General features: G+C 38.2%; 1 protein-coding gene across 8 annotated transcripts in view; it reads right to left on the bottom strand.

Annotated features, from left to right (window-relative positions):
• The window catches only part of Mbnl2 (muscleblind like splicing regulator 2), a 154340-nt gene that overhangs the window by 22811 nt on the left and 117924 nt on the right, over positions 1–13605 (bottom strand). For 4 of the 8 annotated variants that reach the window (XM_010630865.1, XM_010630876.1, XM_010630871.1 and 1 more), the window contains exons 6-7: positions 6875–6928; positions 6061–6214 (exon numbers count right to left, since the gene is read on the bottom strand). In XM_010630865.1, the coding sequence (XP_010629167.1) occupies positions 6061–6214; positions 6875–6928 (208 nt within the window). The remainder of the gene's footprint in view (positions 1–6060; positions 6215–6874; positions 6929–13605) is intronic. The other 4 variants (XM_010630885.1, XM_010630897.1, XM_010630892.1 and 1 more) reach the window with 1 other exon arrangement.

Below are 13605 nucleotides of genomic sequence, written 5' to 3'. Positions count from 1 at the left end.
TGTACGTGAATCAGAACACTCTGACCTTGATAGAAATATGGTTGTGGAGAGCCAAAAAACAAAAACAAAAACAAAAAAAAAACCTGATTTACAGCTTTGAGGGATTACCTGCTCAGTTCCTTAGAATGAAAATCTAGGTAATATATGGATTTAATAACTGATGATTAGGTGTGATGTAGGTGTCAGAGAAGTGATTTGTAATGAACATATGTGTACCCACTTAAACTTTCAGAATTGCCTTCTGAGATATTAGATGAGAAATGTGAAGTTTGTCCATCTTTATTCTCTTTGCTGAGTACTTCATACCAGAGGGAGACTTCTTCCCTGATCTGCATTTTGATCGGGCTAGCATTACCTACTCAGAAAAAGGGGCAGTTTAACTGGGCTACTACTAGATTCTTCAACAAACATGTGCCAGTCCATCCCACTTTTAACACACACATACACTTACCCCTCAAAATTGCTTTCTCCAGTTTTGTCTCTCGCACCTTCACAAACGTCTGAAAAGTTACCTACACATAAATTTTCACATCCTTGCTTCTATTTATTGCTTACTTCTCTCCAGTTTGGTTTCATTTTCACCTTTCCACTCAAACTGCAAATGTTAGTCATCAGGAAAAAAAAATCCACATTGCCACTGTGGGAGGCTGAGGCAAGTCTGAGTCCAGCCTGGGAACTTAGTGACTTCGTGAGACCATGTTTCAAAAATTTTAAAAAATTTACAAATTAAAAAAAAGAAGAAAGAAAGAAGAAAAAGAAGAAGGCAAGAAATCCGGGGATAGAGGTGAGTGAGAAGGTCCTGGGTCAATCCCCAGTACTGGGGTGCGGAGGCAAACAAAACTCCACACTGCTGCAGTTGGTGGAAACTCTTGCACATTAATCTGTTGTTCTTGAGTCTCAGTAGCACTTCACACCTGGCTACTGCCTCCATAATAAACCACTGTTTTCCCTTAGAGTTTTGATCACATACACATGCACGCGCACGTGTACACACACACACACACGTTTTCCCTGTTTTGTCTGCTTTGTGTTTACTCTTCCTTCCTTGAGGTCTATATCTCTATGTGCTGGAGGTTTTCAGACTCAGTTCTGGGTTCTTTTCATTTACTCTATATGTTTTCCTGCTGTGTCATTCAACACATGGACTTAAATACCATCTATGAGTTTATGGCTTCCACATTTATGTGTCCTGCCCAGATCTCCTCTCTAAGCTCTGGTCCTTCTAAGTGCTTGTCTGGCCTCTTGGATCTCCAATTCAGCAAGTTCAAGCTTTATCTCAAATACCTGGTAAGCATCACTGTCCATGAAGAGCTCTGGCCTGAAGTTATGTCTCATGCTACTAGCCCTTGTGACATTCCCAGGTTCAATTCACCAATAAGCCAAAGTAATCCTGCTTCTGAAATGCAACTTGCACTTGTCTGTCCATCACTACTCCTGCTTCTCAAGTCCTGGTCATCATTATCTCTAATCCTGGCTATGTGACAACACCCTAACTGGCCTCCTCATTCCCTCCCTAGTCATTCTCCAGTCTGCTGACAGAGTCAGCATCTTTCATTGTATGCCTGGCCACTCCTCTGCTGAAAATGATCTGCTGGCTTCTTCCGCTTGTGCGATGAAGACTGCTGAGGTCGGGATCTGGCCACCTTTCCATGCTGGCCCATACCTGTCTTCCCTGACACCAGAATCCAGACAGATGAGCCTTTCATTGCTTTGAACAGAACACATAACACTTCTTTCCTATTTCTGATAAGCTGTCCCTCTGTCGAGAATAGTCATCCACCCTCTCTTTTCATCTTCCTGGTCTCAAGGTACGTGCCACTTTTTCAGAAAACTGTTCAACTGTTCTTTTGCCTACCTCCCAAGCCACGTAAATCAGTTTTCTATTTTAATCTCATTGAACTCATTATGTTCTCTCATTCATAGTACTCTGAAAACATTAAATTATATATTTATGTGAGTATTTGTTGAACATCCATCTCTCCTCTCCTGTAAAGTCAGAAGGGCAGAGATCCTGTCTGGCTAAGTCTATGAGTCACACCATAGGTGGTTAATATGTTGGATGAATGTACTTCGACATCAGAAAGAGGTGATTTGGGAACAGTGTGTTCCTAAAATTTATTAAAGCCCACAAGCTTGTGAATGATTCAAAATTAACCCCTATAAAAATCCCCTCACTCTTTTGAGTTCCAAAATGGACAGGCTTTCTTGGAGGGCTTTCCTGTGTCATGCATACTAGCATCATCTGAGTGACAACCAGTAGCAGCTCCTGTAGCCACTATGGGCTCATGGTGGTTATGTCTCTTTGTCTTTGGTCCTAGAGGTGGTGAAATGATCAACCAAATTAATTGGATAAGCCTTTTTCTCTGCCTGGCCCAATCAGATGCCAATATTGGACAAACAAAGCTTTTGCCATGTGAGTGGCTCTCTTGCCTAATGCCAGATTTTGGTCCAGATGTGCAAGCTGCATCTCTGCCATCTTCCCTTCCACCCTTCGATGAACACTTTGCACTACAGCCTCAGTGAACAACTTCCTGTTCTTCAGATGCTCCCTTCCCATCCCTGTCTGGAATGCTCTTCCCTCAAGGGTAAACTCTCATTCTCTTTCAAAGTCTCAAGCACATTTTTCCTCCTCTAGATAGTCTTCTTTTTTTCATATCATTTGTAACCACCAACTGTAGTGCTTGCAGAAGGCAGAACACATTGCTTCCTTTTCTTTCCTTTACACTCAGACCCTCAGCCCACCCTGAATTCTGTGTGTTGTACTTGGTTTTCAACTATTTCTCAATTCCTTTGCATTTTCATCACTGGCTGTGGAACTCAGAACATACTGTGTGTCCAAGAAATGTTTGGTGAATTGAATGGAACAGATAAATCTTACTGTGGTTATTCGGATATAGTTTCTGATGAACACTGATAAATCTCTCACCAAGCTATATGTTGACCTTATGTAATATGTATGATTTCTTATCACTGGGCCATGTCCAGGATAGCACTTTTCCCCATGTAACTTATCTTGTGCTTCTGAAGTAATGAAACAAACCAGGGAAGGACTCTGTGGGTTGCCATTGTCCTAACCAGATGAGGCTTTTTGTTAGCACACTAATTCCATGAACAAAGCCTTCTCATATATTTTCTGCTGCAGTTGCATAAATATTTCAGCTCTAGTGCATGAGCCAGAATGATCTGGATAATTTCACTAATTTTACATATCATATTGCAGTGTAGACACAGCCTCAGTTTTTCCATCTGCAAAATGCAAATAACTATTCGTGCCACTAACGGAGCAACATCTTGAATAATGAGATAATATCTATAAAGACACTTGCAGTAACTCAGAATAAACCTGTCAGAGAAATGCCAAGAATTATTTTCTGCTATTTCTGTAACTATGTGTGCTTTTGCCATATTCCTAACATAGCAAAGAAAAAGTATAACTACTTGGTTAAAATAATCCCTATCAAAAAGAAAAAAAAATCCATATTCACATTGTGGAGAGTTTAGTAGCCTATCAAAGCTTTTCTAGGAATGACCTTGCAATAAAGGATAACCTCTGGGAGGACAAAAATATGTCTTTTTGCTTCATATTTATGATAATTGCTTATGTAAAGCATTTACAAAAAAACAAAATTTGCCCATATAAAAATAATGGGCCCATCAGTTACAAAAATTATTTTTGAACATCACTTGACATGTAGAGGTTTAAAAAAAACCATCATTAACAATGAATATTATCATTATAATTTTTAAAATAAGGTTGAAAATGTAGTTTATAAGAAAGAAACCCTGAAACAAAAACTTGAACTAACATAAACACTGAAACTTTTGTTATGGATTTAAGTGAGAGAAAGACTATGCTAATTTCCTTTAAATAAAATTATTTTCTCTTTCATCATTTAAGAGAAATGTAAACATTTCTTGAAAGTTTAAATACCATCTCAGAATATAACATCCACATATCTTTTCACTGTGATCTTTATCTCACATAACAGGTGGAAACACCTCTGATTCCCAGTATAAGGGGCCAATGCACCCTGACTTCCAAAGCCCACTCTAGGAGGGTGGCCAGCACATCTGAGTTGTTCCAAGAGAATCCACCAGAGGGCAGAAGTGCACAACCACAGCAACTAATACCCAATATGGTCCAACATAAAATATATTCATCAACAACAGTCAGGTTATTGATTTGGATGGTATTCATCCTTGCCTTGGAAATATTTGAGTGGTTTCCAGGTGAAATGTTTTTAAGTGAAGATTCTTTCAGTGCTTTAACCAATCAGTCATTATTGGCCTAGAGTGTTAAAATATGCATTAGAGGGCTTCACAGTCTTGTGAGGCTGAGCTCCTGAGTTTCATGGGTATTCTCAGGAGATGGTGAAGGGATTATGACCTATTTCTCCCAAACGGGCTTGTTCTTTTATGTTTTTCCCCTCAGTATATTATTCCTTAATTTTTTTGTCTCTTACACTGTTGGTCAAGAGTTCTATGATGAGACACTTGCAGAAAGCATACAATACCGCAGGGTAAGCTGACCTTCTAGTAATTATTTAATGATTATGTTATTTTTAAGTGGGTTCCAGGTACAAATATTGCTATGTTGTAATAGCACAGCATGTCACTAAGGTTACAACAGGGAAAAACTGAAATGTACTGAATTAGAGTCCCTTTACAAGTCTGTGAGTTTCTTTCAAGATAAGTACAGGACTAATATAAGAAAGTTAAATGCTAAAAATAATTTTGCTTACATAATTTATATTTTTCATATACTAAATATAGTTGTCTACTAGTTACTAATTCATGTAAGAGTATAGTTGTAACACAAAAGAATATTATGCACATTTATTTAACTCCCTCTAGTCTTAACTCTTGATATGCTATGGAATTTAAAAGAATGAATAACCCACTGGAGAAGTTCAGTCATATTCATTAGTATCAATAACTCTTCTTAATGAAATTATTATTCATCTACATTTACCTTCAACTCAGTATCATGGGATAAGGACTTTTGACTTTGAAACAAAAAGCTCAATGGATAGTCTTTCCACCAAGGTTTAAATCATCTCCTGCTTCTGACACAGACAAACAAGGAAAACCACAGTCAAGTTATGGTAACTGTCTGTGTATAGTGGGTGTGTCTTCCTGAGTCTGTGGTCAGCCAAGTGCTCAAATGGGGGAGAGCTGACATGCCTTATACTTTTGTTTGTACACCCATAGCTTGTCTGTTATGCTGCATTTTTAAAAATCTACTTTTATCTGATTTTTTTTTTTGAGAACCATGTGGAATTCATACATAGAGACTGGATGTGTGGTGTGATGTATGTAAATTGGACTAGCACAGGGAACCTGGGTTCTCTACCTTCTTCAGGTTGTGCCACCTTGGAAAGTCACTTATGGGGGGGGCCTCAGTTTTCTCATCTGTAAAACATCTGGATGAGGAGATCACTAAGGATCCTTTAAACTCTGTGATTTTATGATTCATATAATTGATCTTAGTGAAATAATAAGTTAATGCACCTCATATTATCAGGCATTGACTAAGAGCTCTACAGATTTGTGAACTTGGTGAAAGTCGAAGATGGAAAAAGAGACAGAATGGATATAAAAATATGAGTAGGGGATTGCTTTAATTTGAATAGCTTTTTTTAGTGCTCTGAATAGAAATAGAAAAAAAAAACAAGGTTAGTATTTACTGGAATTGATATTTTTAGGTCATTCATTGTTAGGGACAAATTTCAGTTGTCACATGTAAAAGGTCTTATTTACATAACAGCTTTACAAAGGCCTCATTTGAATACAAGAAAAACCAGAAGCCCTAACTGCTCTCCACTTCTCATGGGTTGAATCTGTCACTCAACCCTATCAAATATTTGGCTTTAGAATCCTAAATGTTTAGCTATCAAAGCAAGGTCAATATGCCTAGATACCTACAACAATGATACATTTCAGGCTGTATTGTACCTTTAAATGCAAACTAGATTCCACCAAACAGCTTAAAGAAATGAGAAGAAAGCACATGACCGGAAGGACACGAGGACACAGACGTGGGACTGTGAGGGCACGTACCTGTGGGGATGAACGCGGTGTGCTGCTGCAACTGTGCACTGGTCAGAGCCTGCTGGTAGTGCAAGACGCTGGGGTTGAAGACCGGGCTGGCACCGTTGCTTTTTTCAAGTGCTTGTCTCTTTGGTAAAGGATGAAGAGCACCAGGAGGAAAGGCCTAGAAATGAAGAATTCGATAAGATATGTCTAATTTAAAGGAAACATTCCTTCTGTGTCCACAGAGATCATCAATTGAAACATTGTTTTCTTTTTCTTTTTCTTAAAAAAAAAAAAAAAAAAACCGACAGCTAAGGAGATGCCTTTGCCATGCACCTTAATTTAAACAGCGGCAATGTCGAATGAGTGAGAATTTGTTATTGAGAGCAAAAGCATGATTTCTATAACCCAAAACAGTAGCATCTCAACTAAGGAAAAGAAAAACTATCAAGCAACAACAACAACAAAAAAATGGCTTCAGCTTTTAAAATGGGTTAAACTATTCTACGGGTGGGAGAAAGAAGCATTTGTGTTATTAATACCTATTCTTTTCTTTAACTAAATGGCAATTTCTTGAATTTAAAGGTTAATAAGAATTATAATGAGCATTTTTCTGAGCCAAGTAAATTTGCTTCACTCTTTTGGAAAAGGTATTAAAATTTGTTAGGATTAATTTATTTCACAGATTACATATGAAAATGAGATGGCTAAACACCTTATTGAATTTTTTCTAAAAATTAATAATAATGATTGTTTGCAACCAATATTTTACAAGTAATACAAATCTCAGATGGTTCTCTGAAAAGCTACATGCAAAGCGAAAGGTGAAAGGTCAAAGTACCAGGTCTACAGTTGCTTCGAGAGGTCGCTTCATTGCTTTGGCAGTCGACTGAGTCTTTTAATAACAGGCAGCGAGCACATGATGGCAGTGGGCCAATGGGATTCAAGCGAATTAACATACAGGTAAACAGCAAGCAGAGGTGCATCATGGGAACGGCATTGCATTGTGGATAGGTGAGAAGGAAAAAAATATTCTGAATGCAATATACAACGTACAAAACACTAGGCATGCACAACAACAAAAATGTTCTCTAAAGAAATGAATATTACACCTTAAATTAGTATTGAAGCAAAAATGCATCTACTATACCTTAGTTAAAAGCATATAAGAGAGTAAAATATAGATGTTTGAAATTCAGGAAAGTTAATTAAAACAGCAGCTTGCATACACACCATAAGCATTTTTTATATTGCTTCAGAAAAAATGCAAAACTTTTAAGGGGACATTGGATTGAAGAACTTCTGATAAGTTAGTTTTCAAATAGTAAAAAATAATGAAGGCATCAAATAAAATCCAAGTTGAAAATTTTCATAAAAATAAATTTTAAATTTAGATAACATCCTAGCAAGATGAAGTAATAAACTGAGACAAAAAAATTCAGGCAAAAAAATATTCAAACACAAGATTATTTAGGCAAAAATGTTTGAGTTTGGATCTTTATTTTTTGTCTGAATCATGTGGATAATTGTCTCAATTCTTCTCTTCACTCTGCTAAGTATGGGTCTTAAAATATGGACTAAGGTTCCAAATTTAATAAGTTTTGATTTAAATAATGAATTTCAAAAATTTTGCACTTTTACTTAGTTTTCCTGTTTCTAATGACTAACTTATCATCCATTCTGTTTTCTATTAACATTTAAAATTATAATTTATCTCAAGCAACTTACCGGATTACACTTAAAAATACCCTTTAAAAAGGTATTTAGTGTCCTTGAGTATCAAAATAATTTCTGTTTTGTAATTCTGTCTATACTTCTAGCTATAATTAGTAATCAGACCAATTAATGAGACGTGGAAGGCTTGGCTAAGACAAGTACAACTGCTAAAAATAGCAAATAACTGCTTAAAGATTAGAAGTAAAATAATATCCTTAACTTACAACCATACTTAGGGAAGATATTTTCACTTAACTGAAATAATAACAAATATGGATTGGTTTAGACCACAACAAAATTCTTCCTATTCCTTGTTAATTATTATTAAAAAAAAATCTAAAAATTCCGTGATGAAATTCTGTGCAAATAAATTCAAAGGAAGAGCTCCAATGCAAATAAAAATGAAATATCCCTTTTCTGTTTAGCACAATAAGTAAATCCCTATGTTTTGTCTAAGAATTAAAATTTATATTCTGAAGTTCTGAGGTAGAACTATGACATTTGAAATAAAATGGGATAGGACTAAGCCCTTAAAATGGAGGTAATTAATGATATTTTCCTTGGCAAAGAAATGGTTATTCATCATCATTTGATGATTCAGGATAAAAAATATAAAGACAATAGGAAATAGGTAAAGAGTTAACAGCCGAAGGAGACTCAGAATAAAGTGAGAAGGATAATAGCTTGGGGTGGGATTTAGAATGGTCAATGGCAAGAAAATGTTTGGAAGGCAGTTTTGATAGAGGCCATCAAAGCATATGAAATGAATGTTATGAAAGTAAAATTATGAATGCTAAAACCAAACCAGAAACAACCCAAGGAACTCAACAATATGAGAGCTTATGGATATTCTCCCCTCAGATGTGAGTTCAACGTTATGTAACTTCCATGATGACGTGTTCATTTAAAATCTTTCATCCCAGCATAGTTTTACATTGTTATGCAACACAGGGTTTGGTTTGATTTTCTGAGCTTAAACTACTCTGTGTTAACTAAAGAAAGCTACACAGCCTATTTTCATGGAGCACACGGAGAACATTGAGTGGTTAAACTCCAAATCATTTTGGTCTCAACTTTACAGATTCAATTTTTCCCCATCCTTAGAATTTATAGAATTAAAATACCATTCAGTAGATCTTTTCAGACATCCTGACTGGAAGCAACTCCAAAGGCTATTATTTCCAAACAAAATTCTGATTTAACAAAGCATTATTTAATGAAGTCTCCAAGTAGACTCCAAGCATAAGAAATGATAAATATTTCTTTTTAGGCTAATCATCTGGAAGATTAATATTCTTTTCCTTTTCTTTGTTGAAACCTGATTTTTATAGAATTGCAAATCATCTAGGAGTGTAAAGAAACTGAGAACACTAAAGTGAGCACGAAAGTGGTGCCATGTGTCTTCCACTGCATAGTGCATAGCTCGTTTTCTGTATCAGATACAAATATCTTCTTACCAAGTAAACTCTGAAGTATTGCAGGGAAGCCATACCTATTAGCATTAAATACACCCCTCACTGCGAAGCACACATGTAAGAACATACTTGCCAAATCCATGTGGGTGAATAATCATATGACAGTATGGCTTTCTAGTACATGGATACTCTGGTTTAGCTGATTGTCTGGTGGCTGGTATGTTTCCCTGCACCAAGAGATCTTCAGGCTTAGACCCAACCTTGGAGATCAAGAAACCCAATGAATGCTGGGACCCTCTTTAGGCACGAAAGCAGAGGAACAGGTTCTTCTTAGTTGAGCTCCTGCTATGTGCCACTCACATGGCAGCCTCTGTTCTTGCCTTGACAACACTTCTAACCTTCTGGTAGCTCTGGGCCCCTCCATCTTTGTGTATGTGGCTACATGAGTAGAACAGTGAGTTTTCCTTTTCTGTGTTGAGGAACAGGCTCATTGCAGGTCAAGATGAGCAAACCAAGGCCCATGTCAGGTATTACAGGCAAAGACCAAATTGGAAGGGTCAGGAGACCCCGCCAAAAATAAGCAGAGCTGCTACTTTAACATGGGATAAAAGGATATGGATGAACAGGTTGCAGTTCGAATTTCCTGTCCATGTTTTCTTGAACAGTGGAAACTTATCTAGCTGATTGCAGCATGTCCTGTTTCCTTTCACAAACTGGTCCCCTCCTTGTGTCACCCCATTTTAGTGTATGTGAACAAAGACTGTGTACGTGCAGATCAAATACTCTTTGTGTTAAAGCTACCTGAGAACTCACATTTAAAAAATTCTAATAGGGATAATGCTTATGTTTTAAGAGGTATTACAAAAGAATAAGGCTCAAAAGGAAATAAATGTCTCTTTTTCTGGAGTCAACGTTTTAAATTCTTTTACCGGGTCTGCTTAATCAAAATAAGGGGGAAATCCCCAGACAGTAATAAAAATTATGCCATGGAAATGTATTGAGTTTGGATGTGGAAGCCAGGTGAATGTAATATTAATATCTTCTAACTGTAATCATTGCTCCCATTTGTCCTTTTAAATAAGGAAATAAAATAATAGTTTTCCTTCAGTGTATTGGGTAATCTTGCTGCTAGGGTAAGAATACTGTATATCTAACTGTAACTAGGCTGATTTCAAATGAGATTCTCACTTTAACTAAAAGGACATGACAGATTCAGTAATTTTCATGTCATTGTCAGAAAGACACTAGCTTTTGTTCTGAAACTACATTCCTTTGGGTTGTCTCTGAAGATGCTGCAAGATCCTGTGACTTCTCAGAACTCCAGAATTTGGGATGATGTAACAACCTGAGAAACTATGGTAACTAACTGTACTGGCATCCACTGCAGTAACCTTTCTGTATCCTGATGAGTATAATGTGAAGATGTATAGGAGGCCCCACAGCAGAGTACAGCTGAGACTGAAAATTATGAGGTCAAGGAATGACCCATTTGTATAAATGGCCACTTCTGCTCTTACCGCCATCAGCCTGGGTCACCTACCATTGACATATGCTAGTTGTATTGTTCCTTCAGTGGCTAAAATAATTTATCGATTGTGGGTGTTTGAATTGGCATTTCTGGAAAACAGATAAAATCAAGCCTCAGCCCTAAGGTCACTATGGAGTACTATGGTTTTGTCTTAATAGCTATTTGAGCTATAAGGTACTAGAGTTTTCATATTCCCAGAACCTTATCTTATACTCAAGTGGTGGGAAATGGCCATTGAGATTCAGGATGCACAGCTGTAGGTCCTGTCACTCTGACCATAGAGAAAGCCACCAAAATGACCTTTAAGTATCCCTGCCCATTAGGTATGATGTAGAAGATACTATTTTCTCTCTTGTCCAGAAATATAAGAAACAGTACCTGTAGATTTCCACAGTTGTGATGTATATTATGGAGAGAAGCTGACCTCACTGAATATAGTTATGATATCAAGAGAGGCGGGGAAGAAACAGATGAGAGACACCACCAGGATTTCAAGTTCCTGGATACAGCCATTCCTGAGCCTCATTTCTCCTTTCCTCTCTTTGAAGGGCACTACATGATCCAGTAATATCCAATTTTTTCATTTAAGCCACTTTAGTTGGGTGTTTGTCTCTTGGAACTCGAGTTTTGGCTGGTCTTGGGAACATCCAGAATACCTGTGATTTATATTATGGTTGATAATGTGAACCTTATGGAAAAACACATTCTTAGTGCTCATTAATACTAATGAGGAAAAGTTGTGGCTGGCCTGAAAAAAAATTTTTTTAAAAGAATGAGATCTTCACTAAATGGATGATAAATGGATTCCGTACTGGACAAATGCACAGAGGACTCCTTGGCACTCTAAAGGTCTTGCTTTTTCATCATCATTGAGTAAACAGTACGCTTTCATCTTATCATCCTTTCTTTTTGTCCCCAAGTACAACAGGTTATAAAACCTCTCTTTTACTAGAATTCCAAAAGGGTGAATTTAGCTTTTTTTTTTTTTTTTTTTTTTTTTTTTTTTTTTTTTTTTTTTGTGGTACCGGGGATCAAACTCAGGTCCTTGCGCTTGTGAGGCAGGCCACTGAACCGCTGAGCTAAATCCCAGGCCCAAATTTATCTATTTTTTACTGAGCTCTTGTGTGGATGCATCCATGACCATGTGTATAAGAACTTAGAAAATAGTATAGTCGCTGATGGCATAAGAAAGAGGAGGAACCGAGGAAAGAACACGAAAGTGGCAAGATCTCTCAGAAAGCAGAACAAAACTGAGACAGATAAACCTTCTCAAGATACTTGGTGATAAGCTCAGATTAGAAAGATTTTTATGACCACAAACTCCACAATAAGTTGTGATTCTGTCTGGGCAGGCTCTGTTCCTCTGTCTCTGCAACCCTATTATTTATCACATATCCAAGCCTTTCTAAACACTGGTAAGTAGGATGTTGAGTGATGCTGAGCTTGTTTGTATGAAGCTGCCTTTCCACTTTGGTCAGCTGTCAGGGCATGAGGCCATGGGTACTAGCTAGTTAGAAGTATGTGTTTTTAGATGACACCTCTAATCTATGAAGGTCTGTGTATCTTTCCCGAGGTACAAAGCGGCCACTGAGTCCTTCGCAAACCACTAGGTCCACTCAGCATCCCAGTGTGTTACAGAGGAGTGGGAGAAGTGTAACTTTCGCTCTCATTGAACTCTCACCTCACTGTGTGTGTAAAAATCTGCCTTATTTTTTTTTTGTACTGTGTAACTGCTTGATACAAGGCAGGACTCATCGTTCTGGATGAATAAATGCACAGCAAGTTTACCAAAATAGACTTTCGGTGAGCCAGACCTCCATTAAAACAAATTAATTAGAAATATCTATCTGTAACTTAGTGCAAAGGTTCTCTAACTTTGATGTACACTGGAGTCACTCATGAGGTTTAAAAGAAATGCCACTTCCTACATCACACCAGACAATTAAATCAGCAGCTTTGGGAGAAGGAATCAAAATGTCACATTGTTTTACAACCCCAAATGTAGCCCATACGAGTAGCGGTGTTCTAGGCATGTGCTTCTCAAATATTAAAAGTGCAAACAAAAGTACCTGGGTATGATTTAAAATTCAGATTCAGATTCCCAAATTTAACAGGTGCCTAGATGGCCCTAAGGAAGCTTCTGGCATTGGGACCTTGGGCCCTCTAGGATGCTGACTGGGGCTGTAAGGGCTTCCTAGGTGATAATAGTGTTGTTGTTGTTGTTGCTGCTGCTGCTGCTGCTGCTGGTGGTGGTATCTAAGGGCCAGGAAGGAAAATCAAGGAGGCAAGCCTGGGTTCAGAGCCCTTTTGTTTGTTTTAGCATCATCCAGCACCCTTCCATTTTCAACTGTTCCATGAATTTCTGTTGTAATAAAATTTAATTGCGGGTTTGGGTGCACTGTGGCTGACCAGCATTGCCCATTGTTATAGAGATGGAGGGAGAGGGAGAGGGAGAGGAAGAGGAAGAGAGGGAGGGAGAGAACGGGAATGAGGAGGCAGTCTCTCTGGCTGGGTCACTTGTTGCTAGGCATCACTGAACGCCATCTCTCAGCTCTGAGCAGCACCCTGCTTGCATTGCTGGGCTGCAGCGGCCTCTTCCCCTTGCTGTCCCTGCTTATTGTTTACAAGGCCCCGGGCCCATGTCTTAGGAGGACCCCAGGTCCCTGCAGTGCAGGCTCACAGCAAAACTGGATGTGAACAGAGCTCACAGACCGCACTGGGTTCCCTGCACCTTAGGGATTTATTTATTGTGCTGGAGAAGGAAAAGGAAGGGAAAACAAACAGAACAAAAAGGGGGAAAACAACAACAAAACTTAGGCAGCGGAGCAGCGGGAATAGCAGCCCTCCACGCGTCCCAAGTGTCTGCGGAGCGTCTAGGTCCTAGCGCGGAAGCGCCGCCTCCCCTCAGGGACG

Source organism: Fukomys damarensis, unplaced genomic scaffold (genome assembly GCF_012274545.1).
Source record: "Fukomys damarensis isolate Sample0158 unplaced genomic scaffold, DMR_v1.0_HiC HiC_scaffold_6, whole genome shotgun sequence".
Classification (NCBI taxonomy): domain Eukaryota; kingdom Metazoa; phylum Chordata; class Mammalia; order Rodentia; family Bathyergidae; genus Fukomys; species Fukomys damarensis.
Note: the sequence above shows the minus strand (reverse complement) of the source record. Positions and strands in the feature narration are given on the sequence as shown.